This window comes from Cygnus atratus, chromosome 1, assembly GCF_013377495.2.
Source record: "Cygnus atratus isolate AKBS03 ecotype Queensland, Australia chromosome 1, CAtr_DNAZoo_HiC_assembly, whole genome shotgun sequence".
Classification (NCBI taxonomy): Eukaryota; Metazoa; Chordata; class Aves; order Anseriformes; family Anatidae; genus Cygnus; species Cygnus atratus.
In genome coordinates this window covers 116,685,695-116,703,073 of record NC_066362.1, presented here as the reverse complement: position 1 = coordinate 116,703,073, position 17,379 = coordinate 116,685,695, and the positions used below count along the sequence as shown (strand labels likewise).

Below are 17,379 nucleotides of genomic sequence, written 5' to 3'. Positions count from 1 at the left end.
CCACCCACCCACCTGCGCTCGCCGGGCTCCTGGCAGCGCCGGCCGGTGCCGCAGGATGAGGCGGCGGCGGCGGCTCCTCCTCGATGCGCGGCCGCCTCCCGCCGGGAGGGAGAAGGGGGGGCCGCCCGGGATTCCTCCGGGAGGACGGACGGACATCCAGCCGGGTGGCGTCTCTCCTCTCGGCACAGCCCTCCTGCTCCTTCCCCGCTCCCCTCCCTGCCGGTGCCGCCGCATCGCGCAGCGCCCGGCCCCTTCCCTTTTATCGCGGGGCCGCGGCTCCCGCTGCCGCCGCCGCAGCCGCCGCCGCACGGGGGGCAGCGCCGCCCGGCTGCCTACACACAAACCCGGCCGCCCCCGCCCCGCCGCCCGCCCCCCTGCCGGCCCACACCTGTCCGCGGCCCCCGCACCGCCCCGGGGGGCGGTGGCACAGGGGATGTGCTCCGCTGGGGGCCGCGGATTGCGAGGGGGCAGCCTCCCACCCGTGTTCGTGGCGCACACACCCCTCTCCTCGGATCCCCCGCAGGCTGCCCTTGAGGAGCCCCGGGTGCCCCCCCCCCCCCCCCGCCCTGGAACCGAAAGAGGCGTATCGTCTGGGCCCCCTAAAAAAGCAGTTTGCGCAGCCAGGAATATGCTGGAAGCCCGATTCTTGGCGGCTCTCTGGCGTCCGATGGTGGGGTTGACCTAGCTGGAGGTGGTGGGCTCTCAAATGCCAAGTGCTTGCGAATTCTGTGAAACCGGCAGGTAAATACACAGAGCTGGGTGTTAGGAAAAAAAATGCCTGCATCGCAATTAAAACTGCAGCAAAACTTCAGCTTGTCATGCTGTCATAGCTCCTGCGCTAACAGAAGAGCAGCCTGTCCCGTGCTGATAGCTCTCTCATTCTCTGGCTCTTGCCTGATGTATTCAGATTTGGGAAACAACTTCTGTATTTAAATGATTAGGCTTGTATCTTTTTTGATCAAATGGGTTTCACTCTGACATTTACCTTAAAAGAATATGCTGGTGTGATCCAGTAGTCCACCGAAGCTACACGAGCGCTGGGAGGAGTTCAGTGCTTTGATGCGGTCATATTGACCCACGCTATTTTCAAATTGGTAAAATAAAAATCTGTTGCATTCATTCTTTTCACAGCAATAGCTTTCATGCTGGCCAAGACAACCTTTACCTTTCCCAAACATTTTACTTTAACTCTAAATTTGGGGGCCCAAATCTTCTCAAGGTAAACCAAAATCCACACAGACCTCACAAACAATGGTATCACGCTGTAGTCTAGTGATATTAAGAAGTAAACTACAAAAATAAAATCTTGCGTTTGTCTAGTCTTTTGCAGAATTAAGGCTATTTTCAGTTCCTCTTCTTATGAGGAGAGTGAGACACCAGACTATCTGAATATTTAATGAGCAGTAAACCAGAAGTCCGTATGTAGTAGGAGTAGCGAGTGTAGCATGCGTTTTTAATAGCAACACGCAAAGGTACTTATCAGAAAAAAGCTTAAACAATTTAATTTCACAAAATTACTCAAATAAACATTCTAGCTGTGCAGATGTGCTTAATGCAAAAAGATCAAAATCAAACAAAGCTTGCACCCAAAAAAAAGTATAAATAATCCTGTAGAGATGAGGATAAGAATTGTTACATGCATTTAGTAAAAGCATTTTGACTCTGCTCCAACCAAGATAATATTCCTGGTCTTTCATTCCAGAAATGGAACAATCGGAGCAGCAGACTGTTACAGTAATTCAATGTGAACATTTAAAATTTGGTTTCCATAACTCCACATACAAAGACAGTTGTTAAACATACAGCACAAGCTTTTACATCTAATAAGTAATAATGAATGTGCTATCTTTAGACTGAATGTTTATCCTCCAGCTCCTTCAAATTATTATACGAGACATCTTAAAAATGAGAGGTTTTCCACTTTTGCCTCTTCAGCTACATTTTGATTAAGTGTAACCGGCAGATTAGAAGAGTGACTGACCAACAAATAGCACTCTGAAACTCCATAGTTACCTACAACAAGGTCTGTCAGTGCCTTCAAGGACTGGCTTGTTGAACTGTCTCTCTTCAAACAATACATCAGCAACAGAAACAGTACTGACAAGCCTCCAGTCTAGAAAAATCAAGTCTTTTTCCACTAAATCCTCCATAAATACACTGTTTTGTCTGCAGGTGTCTTTCCTATAACTGTTACGACTGTATTAAATTCTAGAAGAAACTTCTGGTCTTTTTCACTGAAGCATGTCCACTGCATAGGTTGTTCCTTTAGAAAAAAAAGTCTACGCTCCTGTCAGGTCTTACATGAAGCTGCTAGGAGCTAGCTGAGAGCTGCTAAGCTAGCCCACCAGAGTAGAAATGCTCTCTTTATTCTGATTTTCAAACCAAGAGAACAAGCATTTGGTCACTTCACAATGAATATTAAACAGAAGCTATCATACTTGCCCCAATATGCAAAAAAATTAGATCTGTCATGCACAGAATCTCTTTCCTTTTCTTCTCCCCCCACACCCTTCCGCTTTTCCGCCCACCTCCCAAACAGCTCTACCCTTTTTTCCTAGCAACTCAGGTTTGGAAGAATAAATTCCATTGTTACAATAATTCAGAGACAAACCAAAGGCAAAGTGAAATGTTGTTCTCCCAAATCTGACAGGAAGACTTATAGGATGGGAACACGAAGAAGATAAAACCCACTTCTTTTACAGTACGCTCCAAAAAGCATTACTTGTCACTTTCTCCTTGCTCCCAGAATATACACAGCAACTGCTGGGTTGCTGTAGTACTGAAAATTTCCAGTTTTCCAGATGATGAGCTGTGACTCAATACTCCTACTGATACACCTCAACACACCATCCATTTACGTTACGTGGTGGTAAATCATCTCTCTCTTTCCTTCCACTAGAACCTATTAAACACCATCTTGTGCCTGTGGATCTAATATACCACACCATGTCCTACCTAGGCTGCCTCCCGTCTGAGACCAGACCACACAAAACCTTTTCTATCCTAGCATTTTTCTCAACCAACTCCTTATTTCAGCTGCTGCCCAAGTGTGTTTACACCTTGAAGAACATGGGCAGTGCAGGTCACCTTAAATGCCACTTTCTTTGTTCAGCCTGTTCTGCTTCTTGGCTAAACAAGTCTGAATGGCTGGCACAGAGCTCTTTCACTTTGTGTCAGTCGTTTCTTAAAACTAATTCTGGAAAAGTATCTTTTTTTCTTTTTTCTTTTTTTTTTTTTGGTTTGGTTTTGGTTTTGGTTTGTTTGCGTGTTTTTTTGTTTTCTTTCTATACATGCAAAATCCCTTGGAAGAGTTAGTGAGGTGATGAAGCAAATTTTGATCCATTTAATATCAAAGGAGTGACGTCAGTCTATAGGATGGAAACCAGAATTTGGTATAACAAAGCCAACAGCTGTTTGGGGAAGAATAACAGTGTGGACTCTGATGTTCACATATAGCTCACACAAGTCAGAGTTAGGATAGTTCATGATGATTATGAGCAGTAGTAAGGAGTTAAAGCACCTTCATAAGTACATTTAGCAGCAAAATATTTTCTCATGGGAAAGCCATTTTATTTATTGCCCATAGTAGCTACAGAAATGCCATATAAAACATTTAACATGCAAGAATATTATGCTAATGAGAAATCTGTGTTAAATAGCCCTTATGCACTAACTACACATTGCAAAATGTATCACAAGCAGCCTAATTTCAGGCTTCAATTTGCTATGTACAGTGAAAATCAACACAGTGCAATAAGGGTACTTAAATATTTTGAACATCTGTGAAAGTTCTGCAGAACAGCAGAAGTGGAGAAGAGATCAAATTCCTTGACATGGAATTCAGAAAAATGAGGGAAGTTAACTGGTGGTGGGAAGGAACTACAACATGGTGGTAGTGGGAGAAGCATGGCCAGACCTCTGCAAAGGATAGAAGGTGTTTTGAACATACACAATTTCCAAGCAAATGGCACCATAAAAGCTGTGCTTTCAGCTATGACTAGGAAAAAACAAAACAAAACAAAACAAAAAAAAAACAGAAGAAGGCAGCTGATCAGCTCCCTACAATGAGTTCTCCCTCAAAGAATTTGCTTTTTTGGAAATCACTGGGAATGAATACCAACTACATGTAGCAACAACGAACGGATATGCTCATATTTCATCTTTACTCCCAGGTTAAATTATCATCCTCCTATTAAAAGAACCCTCAAAAGCCTTTTCCTGCTTCTTTGAAAAAGAATATCTAAGACATATTTATTCATAAAATGTTTTAAAAACGTGAACAGTATTTTAAGAGACTTGGCATGAGTGAAATTGGCTGTTTCAAGTTAATGTTGTAATAATCTTTCCAAATGCATTGTTTTGGAGATGCAAATTCTCCAGTTATCAATTCAAGAATAAGAGGGAGATTTTCCTTCATATCACTTTATTCACTACTGACTATTTCTGGTCTCTTCACAATGAATATGATCATACTAGCAAACATCCATCTCAAGCAAAGGAAGGCTAGAGTGTCAGTGTCAATTCCATGGAAACACACTCATTTGGTAAAACTCTTCTACTTCATCTGTTTCCTTTGCAGTACATGCAAGAGGTTCATGATCAGTGCCACTTGTAAATTAAATGTGTATAATAGAATCAATATTATTGCTTAGAACTGCCTTCATCGTGGGTTTGCTCAAACCCTCACTGTGCTCTTCTTTCATTGGATTTCAGCAGATCTAACATCACTTTTTTTTTTCTCACAGAAAATATATGGGTTATGCTGGAACCATCTGCAAGAGGAATCTGAAAAGCAATACACTTGATGTAGAGATTCCAATACAAGTTTTCAAAGAACTGTATTTTTCATTTAAAATAAGAGACCACATTTCCAGCAAGTTAGGAAATGATTATTTTTGTTTTGTTTTGTTTGTTTTTTTTAATACTTAGTAATTGATTGTAGCCAACCATGGATTAAAAAAATTAGATGTCCATGATCACATGACTCAACCACATAACTCCCTAGGAACTACGTCCGTTTTTGTCCACATCAACACTTAAAGTAATTTTTATCTCTGCATTCATTAATCGGTTTTCTAATGCAACCATTCCCCTAGACCAGAGCTAGTTTGAAACATCATTGCTTATTAAAAGCAGCGGCAATAAAACTGGCTTGTGTTTCTAAGAACTGCTGTGCAAATCAATATAATTTCTTAATTGGTTAACCAAATAGCTGCCATGCTAATGAGTCATTGCAATTTTCTGTAAACATCTCTTTCTGCCTGGTTACAATTCTTTAGCAACTCCATTGCCAGATGGAAGAAAAGTTACAGGGCCCCCTTTCCAGTTCTTTACGGTCATTACAGCTTATAACACTGCAATTCATGGACTGATTGTCTTCCAACAGTTTGGAAGTCTTTATAAGTCTTCAGAATATTTTCTTAACACGTATTTCCAATGGCTCTGCCTCTAGCATTTCATGCAATATGTACATTGATTAACTGATCATTTTATAATAGCAATGAATAGGATAATCACATGGTTAACTGCCTGAGGAAGCATTGCAAAGCATCTTGGAGGGGGGGAAAGAGTTATAGAATTCACAGTTTTTACATAAACAAGTGGCAAACTTATTTATGGGTCAGTATGATATAAGTAAACCCTCATGTCTTTCTGTGATAATGCTCTGAACTTGCAGATTATGAAACTTATAACTCCAGTGCAGTGATGTCACTTGTTGTGTGAGTACCAAATACTTATCACCATTCAGTCAACATCTTCCAAGAGATGAGAATTCAATGCTCCTAAGCAAAAAGAATAAATATCAAACACTGAGCCGACAGAACTCTAACAGCTGGGATGGCAGCTCAAATGATAAAATACAACCTCCTCACTGGCAATTATTTTGGTTAGTGGAAAATGTTTTGTCAAATATATCGTGTTGTGCCAAAAAAGAAAAAAAAAAGGCGGGGGGGGGGCACTGATACAACTTTTAATAGTTTCATACAGGATAATTTGCCACTGTTTCGGGCAACACAGTATATTTCTGAATTGTCTTTTCCTCTCTGTCAATACAGCCTCATTCTGGGCTTTAGAGTTTAATTTAGCCCTTTCAAGAGGGAAGCATGAGCCACAAAGTTCAGATTATGACTTGGGTCACAACTTCCCCGGCGTCTGCTGAATGGCTGTACCAGTGCTTTTGGTTTAGGATCCTCTTTAGACTTCCTCTTTCCTATCCATGGCCAAAATGGAGCAATGAGGCAGGTGGTATCTCCTGTTTTGTTTCTGGTCAGGTCAAGCCAGGGCTGCACTCCACTTTCTTGCTTGCTTGTGAGCGGTGCATCAATGATGAAAATCAGCATAGCTATGGAAAAACATGCACTAAATAGAAATTGGGCTTCAGATTAAAGAGTGACCCTTTCTCAGTCATGGATTTTTTTTCTTTGTTTCTCCATGCTGAAGGGTTACATTTAAAATATGTTAATATAGAGGGTATTCCTCAAGCGAAGTGAGTAATTTTGTCACTAGGTCTAATAAAGGGTTGACATTATTTTATCACCTATATTTTCTCATGGACACATCAGCCCCAAGTACTTCACAAGTTTTCAAAAATATCAAGATGAATAAAATTTGCTACATGTTCAACATCATTTTCTAGTATTTCCATATGCTGAGTTTTCAGCTGTTAGTGACAATGACTGATTTTTAAACAAGCTATAGTAGGAGATGGAACAATTTATTGCCAATTATAAGATGAATGTATGACTCCTGACAACAGGTTGGCCGACTTACACAGCACTAGCTGGTAACCACTTTATCAAATAAGAAAATCAATCCATTAAAAACAAACAAACAAACAAAAAAAACAACACCCACAGGAAGAGCAACGGCTTGCAATTGCTCTTGGAAATTACAAGCCTTAAAAGTAAAATCTTCAGGCTTTGTTCCTCTCCTGAGATTAATTTTCATAAAGGTTAAATCAATACCATCAAGGTCAGAAAATGAAAGCTGGACAAAGAATGCCATCACCATTTCTGTTCCATATAGTTTCTATGGATCATCTATTTGTTGTTTCAACTGGCATAAGAAAAGGCTATGAATACCATAGGAATGTCCAGCAGTCTGTTTATTGCCCTCAACACAATAGGATGCTATTCCCCATTGGTCCTGAGATATTACTGCAATGAACATTTTTAATAATAACTAATAATGCACAAAAATGGCCTGTCAAGCTATATATAAATGATCATAATATCATATGTCAGAATAGAGGATCACAAGCGTTCTTTTTTTTTGGTTTTAAACTCAATGGAACAGCTTAGGAACTGATCCCATGAGTCTATCAACATGCAGGTCCTTTGTCTAACTAGAATATGTTGGAAATTGGGTCATTACTCAAGGGTTTCCAGAGGAATCCAGAGAAATAAACTTTTCTGTGGTCAAACCTCTCAATTGTCCCTGAATCACAGAATGGCCAAGGTTGAAAGGGACCACTGGGAGTCATCTGATCCAACCCCACTTCACAAGCCAGGACACCTACAGCCATTTGCCCAGGACCATGTCCAGATGGCTGCCAAACAGGCAGATTTCACAACCTCTTGGGGCCAGGGCTCAGTTGCTCGCACAGTAAAGGAGTGGTTCCTAACGTTCAGATGGAACCTCCCATGTCCCAGACTGTGCCTATTGCCTCTTGCCCTGTCACTAGACACCACTGAAAAGAGATGGGCTTTGTACTCTTTGCACCCTCCCTTCAGGTATTTATGGACATTGAAGAGATTCCCCCCGACCCTCTTCTCCAGACTGAACAGCCCCAGCTCTCTCAGCCTTTCTTCACAGGAGAGATGCTTCAATCCTTCATCATTTTGGGGCCCTTCACTGGACTCTCTCCAGTATGTCCATGTCTATCCTGTTCTGGAGAGCCCAAAACTGAATGGAAGTTGAAGACCCAGCCCTCCTGGTGTTTCTCATGAGTTATGAGCAACAGGGGAAGGCTTACTTCCCTCAACCTGCTGGCAATTGGCAAATGGTTATTTTCCATCAACATTTTCTGTTCCAAATGTTAAAATTAATTCAGGAGGAGTCTTGGTGTAATCTGTTCCTGGGGAAATGTACAAAAGTGAGGTACTAGCAGTGAACAAGGGCAAGGAGTGTCAGAGCAGGGGACATCAGTGATCTGACTTAGTGGGACCATTGGAAGGAATGAGGAGATGCATTGCTGCCAGCAGCTCTACTACAGATGCTCAAGTACCACAGCTGCTCAAGTGCCACTGCCTGCAGAAGCTGTCTGCCTGCCTCACTGTCTGCATCTGTAAATTATTGTACTGGAGTTCTTCAACAATCCTGCCAGTGTTCATTTAAGGATCTCATAGTTTGCTTCTAAAATAGGTTGGGTTTGTTTCTTTTTAAATTTTGCCATTCATTTTTAATTTATCAGAAAAGCCAAGGGAAACAGCATTATTGCCTAAATGTCTCCTTACTGTGGTATCTTTCAAAAATTGCTTGGATGGTAGGCAAAATGTTTATATATATTTAATATATAAGATTATAAAAAGCACTAACAACTTCAGCACAGAGAATTTTCAGGGAAACTAATGACTAGCTGAGGTTAATGTCCCTGAGCTTCACATTGGCCCATCAACTCTCCCAGTCAGTCGTTAATTCCCAGTAAAAAGCCTTGTGCCTTGATTGTAATTGCTTTAATACATTAAATTCAAGTTAAAGGCTTGACTTAATGTTTAGCCACTATAAAGTGAAACACGAGGAAATGTTCCCACTGGACATATTCACTGTCAAATGTTTTTTATTTAACTTATTTTCTACAGGTATTTAAATAGAGGAATTGAACCTGTTTACTGATTTGCTTTGTTTTACTGCTCATAACAACACAAAAATCCTCCATACAACTTTGTCGTTTATTAATTTTTTCATTAAATATATCTAATCTGAGTTCAAGTATGACTTAATGTGCAAAATATAGACATGACTATATTTAATAGATAAGATGAAAAAAATCAAAAATTGATCTGATCAGGACTAGCCTTGTTGCATCTAATTAGTATAACACTAGTTTTTTTATTGAAAAAGAAAAAAAAAAAGAAACTGATTATTTACAGGCTCCAGCAGAAAGTGAAAAATCAATGGCCATTTTGGCCCCTAGCCAACTGAAAGGTGGAAATCCGATGATTCCAATTGTTCTTGTGAAATTTTTGCCATAGTGACCTCCCTTGCAGAGAAAAAAACACTGTTCACAGGAATTTTTTCTGCTATGTTCTCATAAACTAAGGTTGGATTTGAAAGAAAAATACACCTGGATTTAGAATGAATTCTGGTGTAAAAGCATGGTTTCATCTTTCTATTGTTATCTGCAGGGCAGAAGTAAAAAAGGAACTTTAAATATGTGTGCTTATTTAATCGATTTTTAATATGTATTTTTAATCTCTCCAGCAATGTTATTTTTTTTCTTTTTCTTTTTTTTTTTTCTTGAGTCATTTTATATGCTACTTAATTGCTTTTTGGATGTGCTTGGCCATGTTTTCAAACACCCAGTTTGCTTTCCTCCAGCACATGAAGAAATCAGATGAATAAAAACCTTACTTTCTTCAACATTACACTCAAATTTTTGGTGCTTATCTCTCATCCAATGGCCAGGTAATGTGTAATGTATTTTATCCACTGTGGAGAGCAGTTGCCCATTGGCTGAAAAATGCATTTCTGAAACTTACCTTAACATTTCATGGACAAGCCTAGTTTCTGGTGCCGCTTCATTAAAGCCAACAGAGTTATGACAGGGATAAAACTGACATACTAGAATGCAACTGTACACCAAAGTGAGATTTGATTTGATGTGTACATAAAAGCGTATTAGAATCACTACTAGATTTCTGCATTAAGTTTTCAGAGGTCTGGCAAATGTCACACAGCCACTGTCATGCATTGTTCAAGACAGTATACGCTCAAAAGTCCTTGGAATGTGAGATGATACTAAGTCAGGCCAAAACATGAGACAAAAACTGCTTATAAAGGGATTCAGACAACTTAATCTATATTTTTACTTATAGTCTCCTGACGAGTGACTTTGTATAAGTCACCTAAACTATCTATGCATCAGTTTTGCCAGACTGTAAAATGAGAAAAATACTCATAAGATAAAGAGAGAGAGGAGGAAAAAAAAAGTCTAGTGACTTTGAATATGATCTTCCACACCGGCAGTTATGCCAGTACAAAGCTTGTAGTGTAATTCTGCACTAAAATCAATTCTCCATTATCTAGGAAACAGGGGATGGGACAATTTATACACTGGGATCATACAGGCATTGTAAGCACAATACAAATGCCTATGGCGTTGATGCATATCTGCCTTTGAGCTGGAGCCAAGGAGGTTATCTAGAACCCAAGTGATTCATGTGGAGCCACTGGCCATCTCTTCACCCAGCAATACACCATCTGGGTTACTCATCTGACATAAATGATAGCTGACTCTCAATGATAATCTCTCCCCATACAGGGTTCAACTGCTCTAAATTTTCCCTTCTTGTAACCAGTGTTTCCTGACTTTTCCTGATTAATCTTTTCTGATGTGCTGGGTAATCCATCTGGACATTTACATGACTGGTGTCAGCTGTGCATCTTTACAAATGGCTTTGGATGTGCCACTTTCTCCTTTCTCCATTGGCTGCTCTTCCACCACCTTGATTACTATCCTTATCACAGCATTTTCTTGTCCAGGGGACCTGATCATGGACATGCATCTCATCGTGGTTTGGGACAGAGGAGAGTTGGTGGCTATGGGCTGCCTGCAGGAGACAAACATTGCTGGCTGCAATGTCACAGCCTCACTTCACGCAGCAGATGCACCAGGTCCTGTACCAGACACAGGAGCTGCACCCTTGCACAGGGCTCTGAAGCAGGGCAGGGATGCTGAAGATGTGAGGCACTGCAGGGACAAGTGGCAGGTGACTGGCATCCAGGGGTGAGTTCATCTTGCATCTTAAATTGGAGTGGGTCTGGTGCTTGTTCGTGTGCCCACCTGCTGCCCCAACTGCAGAAGTTCATGTCCATATGAGTAAAGCAGGCTCTTCATTTGGTGGACAGCAACTTGCATCTGTGTGGAATCTGTCAAGATGTGGAAGCAAAGAAGTTTTGGAAATGGTGCAGGAGAGGCGGAGAGGAGAAGGTTTCTAGTGAGAGTGGGCAGTGGTTGGCAACAGGGTAATGTGGATCTCGTTTGAAGAAACGTAGTGAACACAGCAGGTTGTTACAGCTCTCAGCACATGAAAATTTTGGAATTGTTTTGCAGTGTGAAAAACTGGGACTGCACTGTGAGCTAAAGTATCCTTTCCATCCTATTGGAGACTCTGCCTTTTGTGGTGATGGGAGCAGCCTTTCAAATGTTAGCTGAACAGTAGCCCAGCATGCGGAATTATGCCTAAGTCTTCAGACAGCCTGAAGCAAGGTTTCTCTGAGTGGTTGAAAGCCATTCACATTCATCTCAGTAGGGTGTTCTGACTGAAGGCTAATGATGGTAATTGAAATGTCAACATTAGCTTTTAATTGCACAACAAGCAAATATCATTTATCTGTATAGTCATTCTACATTTATAAACAGAAAGCACTTCATCTATGCTGGTAGGTAGATGCAGTGTCAACAAATTGCTGCAATTGTTGCAGATCTTCACTTCAAAACTGTGTCTGAATCAAGGTATTGCATGGTTAGTATTAAAAAAAAATCCTCAATTCTCCTGTATATATCACAAACTCAAACATTTTATAGCTGCTAAAATTGCTTGCCATCCCCCCAGTCATCTGTGAAAGTAGTTATATCTGATATTTCTCATTAGGTGTTATTTATTAAAATATTATACAAGAAAATTTAATAATTCATCCTATAATAATTTAGTTTATAATAATTTCTACAATATATTGAACTTCTTCTCAGTACAAATAATGGAGTCACACCAGAAATATAAAAGTAGGGGACACTCTGAGATAGGTTGCATTGAATATAATAAAAACTAATAAACAAATAGCACAGCTACTCTCTGAAGACATGGGATTGCATAGGGACTAATGAAAAAAATCTTTATGTGAGAGCCTGTCTCATAATTCTCTACTTTCTCTTAACATCAGCCATGGATAACATCTTGCAGGGGTTTTCAAACAATACAGTTTCTAATTAAAACTGCTGCAACTTACTGCTTGTTCTGAAGCCAGGCTGCTGTGATGCCTCCAAGCATCTCATCTTCAGCATCTCACCTGGGATGGCAGCCCTGTATCCCACAGCCCCCAGCAGCGACAATGGGAGCTGATGGGCTACGGGTGGGACTGTCTCTCCTTCTTCCTTTTAGCTCAGGAAGGAGTCTGCTGCCATGCAAATCACTCTTGCAACTACTTTATTAGTACAACTTAATAACAACAACTCTCACTTCCCCCGACTCATTCAGTAACACACCATCAGACACCTTTCCACACCCTCCTTCTCTTTGCATCCATTCTACATTTTTCCAAAAGATCAAAAGTTGGTAACACTACTGGCCCAGTCATATTTACTTAATAGGCATACAGGATTATATCTGCTCTTCCTTTTGTTTGTTTGTTTGTTTGTTTCATTGGTTTGTTTGTTTGTTTCAAATAAAACTTTGCTAAATACAGCCTGAAATTGCAAACCACTTGCTATGAAGCTGTAGTAAGTAGTTCAAAAGAGCATTCTGGTAGTAAAATTATTTTTAGCCAACTACATTTTCTCTCTCTGGCTCTCTTATGATTGCCACTGCTCTTTCAGCAGGCTGCTTAACATTTTAGAAGTATCTCACATAGGCCTTGATGTGGTTTAACGTGCTGTTTGCCTTCTAAGGACTCTACATGCAAGTTTTGTTTGCATGCGTCTTTTGTGAGGCTAGGACATGCAACACCAGGGTGCTGTATAGGTTGCCCTAACGTACCCTTATAAAGACTTTTGAATTATGTATTTTAGCCTGTGTTCTGCAACTTCTCATTGTGTGTCCAACTTGTATGATACTAAGAATCAACTAACATCTAGGCAAGGACTTTCTGAAGATGCCTGTATTGCATGGCTAAAGTCTGCTTTCACAGAGTATTTTGAACAAAGAATTTGTCTTCTAGAATCTATAAATGAAAAAGAAAAAAAAAGTATGCTCTCTCTAGATGCCTACTACCCTCTTAGTCTGTTTGGCCCCCTAACTTGCTTATTCTGCCTTAAACTTCTTCACACTGTGCTGCACTTTGGCAAAATCCCAGTCTCAAAGCAGTTAGCCCACAGTGCTTGCTCATGGGGAGCCAACTGCTCTGGAGAAATTCAGTTTCATCCACAACCTCTTTTCGTATGTTCATATTTACACAGAGACAGCCTTCATGCACCCAGCTCCATTTGATCTCGTTTATTGTCCCTCTACACAACAGTGTCCTTTTTGTTTAAATTCTCCCTAAATTCACTTCCATTGTGTATCGTAGATACAATCCCTTGACATAGCGGACACTCTCATAGCTGTAGAAATTATTGTTGAATTGTTTGTTCTTTTTAAAATATGATGGTGTCAGCTGGTTATTTTAGCAGAAAGAACTATCTAATGAGCTCATTTGTTGCTGCCTAGTGCATGGGAGACACGAGAGACTTCTGTGGGGCACATGGGTTGCACCATGGATTGGTAGGCTGAGAATGAAAAACTCTGATTGTTTCCTTCTCTGATTAAATGTCACCTCTGGCCCTACAAATATATAAATCAGAAAATATGAATTTGAGGCTAATCATAATTTTCCATTAATAAGTCATACACACATTTTGCACAGAAAAAAATAATATAAAAGTTAGTTTTTTAGTGATAGAAACGATTTGTTAACCAAAAAAGTGGCTGAGGCTTCCCAGCTTCAGGATCTGTGCCTTTTCGAAACAAATATTCCAGTTTCACAACACTTGCAACATAGTCTGATCAATGCTAGCATGCAATTTCATACATGAATCACTAATGCTGAAACTTTTCTATCTGGAATCTTTGATCCAATTCTACTCAAAGTCCATAAAATGCATATAGAACCAGAATTTCGAAATCAAACATTTTTGAAATTCAGGAAGCACATATTTCTGTTTTGGATACATACTCACCATAGAAAGGACATACTAGCTTGAAATGGATTGGCTAAAAAATATTACGAACTTGCAGTATTAATAAGTTCTGCAAATGTAATGAAGTTTCAGCCACTACCAGTCTTCCTATAGCATTTCCTATCCTAGAAGAGAGATCATGGTTTTGAGACGTTTGTCTTAATTAATTTGCTTGTCAGTTAACCACTTTTCCAGTCTATGATAATTATGTGTAATTTTAAAATAATTTTGCAGAAAATAACTCCTATGCATTTGTTTGCAATCAATTTGGACAATTAGCTATAGCTATTGTGATATGTTACACTGACAGTATCTGCAGATGATATCACTGTATCACTTGTCGATCATAGTTCAAAACATAGGTAAAATCCCAAGAAATTGCAATCAAACATAAAGAGTATAAAATTGTACTATTACAACTGAACTAGAGGGAAGTACTGGGATTTGATTGCCTGATTTTATTCCAGGTAAAAATATCAGCAGGAATCCATAGCTGGGAGACCCAAAAGATATTGTTCGCTGTCAGTTATTTTAGGTAACACAAGAGCACAGCAGAGAGATTAGCCTGATATAAATGTGGGAAAATATTAAGGTAGAGAAGCCTCCTGTGCTTCCCAGAGAAAACACTGTTTGTAATCTGCTTGGAAGAGCTGCACTACATTCCAAGAATGAACCATCCCATGAGAGAGGATGGGCTCTGATACCAAGCCTGCCGGAATTCAAGAAGCATTTGGACAACGCTCACGGACATATGGTCTGATTTCTGGGTGGTCCTGTGTGGAGCCAGGAGTTGGACTCAGTGGTCCTTGTGGGTGTCTTCCAACTCAGGATACTCTATGATTCTATGACTCTGTGATTCTATACCTATGCAATTTACTAGATGCCATCTTCATATTTTGTATGGCCAGGACAGTTTTTGCTTATACATTGTCTCTATCTGTGAATATAAATATTTGACTAAAAAACTAAACTAAAGACTGTAATGGAAGTTTGTACATTATTACATTATTATTATAAATGAGAAATATTTCTTGTTCTATGCAGCCCTAAATAGGTTTCTGTTCTGTCTACTTGACTAGAGAAGTGCAACAAAGTTGCTTGCTAGAATATATATTTTTCATGTACACGGTAAACAAATGGGAAATCCATTTAATCTTTCCATATTTTTAGGACTTCAGAGATTGGATACAAATTGTAACTTTTAAGTTCCATTAAGCACCATACCAGAGTTATAATTCTGATAATTGTAACCGAGTACAGTTTATGATGTTGCTGAGGATGCAGCAATCTTCATCACTGCTTGTAGTATTATAAGAGCTCATGGTGTCCTGAATTTTAGGGTACTTAGGTGTTTGACCTCTAAGAGTTCTTTTCTAAATGTTTGTTGCTTTTAAACTTTTTCCTTTCAAAATTTACCTTTCTGAATTTTCTCATGGATGTTTTCTGTTTTGTTTAGTTTTGTTGTTTTGTTTTAAGGAGAGCAAAAGTTTTCAAATGCATTCTCTCAATATTATGTGTGGGAAAGCTCTGGTAAGTCTTGCCATCAAGTTAAGTATGAGCTACTGCTGATCATAATTTCCTATCTTCTCTGAAGCACCAGGAAATCAATCAAATAACCACTGATTTTTGTTCCATTATTTATTTCCTGGTCCATTCTGCCATCTTCTGAGCCAAGAGCAGGTCCCTAATACTAAAACCAGAACATTCCTGCAGTTCTGTACTCAGATATTTATTCTAGTTCCTAGCTTCTGCTCTGGAGAAAGAAAAAAAAATTCTGGCTCCACTGTAGCTGGTAGAAAAAAGCCTGCCAACCCTGACAGGGCCCAAGTGTCACCCAGAAATTCTCCTTCAAGCTGCCAGGGAAGCTTCTGTGCTGATGTGCTTCACATCTGTTGAGCCAGACTTCCAAATGCTGTGCTGTTGTCTAAACTGCTTAGGTCTTTTCCTGTTCCTTAAGGAAAAAAATAAAAATTAAAAAAAATGGAGAAGGACTTCTTTGTGTATGTATGTATGTGTGGGTTTTTGTTGTTGTTGTTTTGTTTTTTGACTGTAAGAAAATGTAATTAAAACAAAACTGTACTGAACAATGTAACACAAGTGTGTTTATATGCATCTGTTCATGTGTATGCAAATATATGTGTATATGCATATAAATATAAGTACACGATTTGAATTTGCATGGCTAAACATTAAAGCATAGGCTCCCTCTCTTGCGATAAAGCTATTTTTTGATTTCTTAGCTCAGGATGATACAGTCTTCACACGGCTGTTGAACTGAAGAATACAGCAGCAGTGTCAAGTCCATGTCATGCATACATCGTGGGACTTTGAGTGCTGTTCAGTCAGCAAGAATAGCTCACTATAAGCTCTACACAGAAGAAAAAATAAAATCTAAATGTGACTGTACTGAAATAGTGATTTTACAAATCTTTTTATGTCCAAAATTTACTTCTTTTGAAGTCAGTCCAGCCAAGTATAGTCTCATGGTCATATGCCGCTCACAATTAACTTCCTCTTTGATAAGAGTCATGAAACCCAGCTGAAAATGAGATATTCTGTGGTTTAAGAATGAGTTCAAAATTTCAGCTGTGCGCTGTCAGAGCCACACTTTCAATGAAGGATTTCTGAATTCTGAGGAAGGGACAGCTCCTGTGTGGCTCTGCCCGCACAGCACCTGGGGACAGCAAAGTCCTGCCGAGGAGCACCGCCGACACTGGGCCCTGGCATGGGGCAGTGCCAGGCCCAGGCAGGGACTCTCTGAGACAGGCCTGGTCTGTGCCACCAGCCTCCTGTCACGATCCCAGTCGACCAAGACTGCAAATGACACTTGTTTACAAACAGCAGAGTTAACTGTACCGTGCAAGCAGTTAAGCTGAGTTTTAAAAGCACGTGGGCTGGCCCCCTCTCCACCACAAACGTTATAAATAACCGGCTTCCTGGCTCCTGTGTTGACAAACTGAACTCCTTCCACCACCTCCGCCACCCCCACCTGCTCCCTTCGCAGGCACATGTTACTTCTCCCAGGACTTCAAAGTTTATTTCTCAAACACTTTTGAGGGGCAGGAGAAAGGAAAGAGGAATATCTGTGTTCACATAGGTCAAAAATGTCAATTCAAACCAAATCCTTTCTTGTTGCGTGCTGGGTCACACAGGAACTGAGCCTCAACCTGTTTTGAAAGTAACACAAAATATTAGCACTGAGATGCTCTGCAAAGATTAGAAAGCTTGAACTTTGGAAATCCTGCTGTGCTTTGCAGGTGGCACTGAAGTGGTCTGAAATCTAC

The 17,379-nt window shown here is 40.1% G+C and overlaps 1 protein-coding gene across 1 annotated transcript in view; it reads right to left on the bottom strand.

The window, feature by feature from the left end:
• Nucleotides 1-17,105, bottom strand: part of LOC118247801 (uncharacterized) — a 97,815-nt gene extending 80,710 nt beyond the window's left edge. The window contains exons 1-2 of the mRNA XM_035546064.2: nucleotides 17,013-17,105; nucleotides 13-332 (exon numbers count right to left, since the gene is read on the bottom strand). Of these exons, the coding sequence (XP_035401957.1) occupies nucleotides 13-332; nucleotides 17,013-17,105 (413 nt within the window). The remainder of the gene's footprint in view (nucleotides 1-12; nucleotides 333-17,012) is intronic.
• Nucleotides 17,106-17,379: the final 274 nt, after the last annotated feature.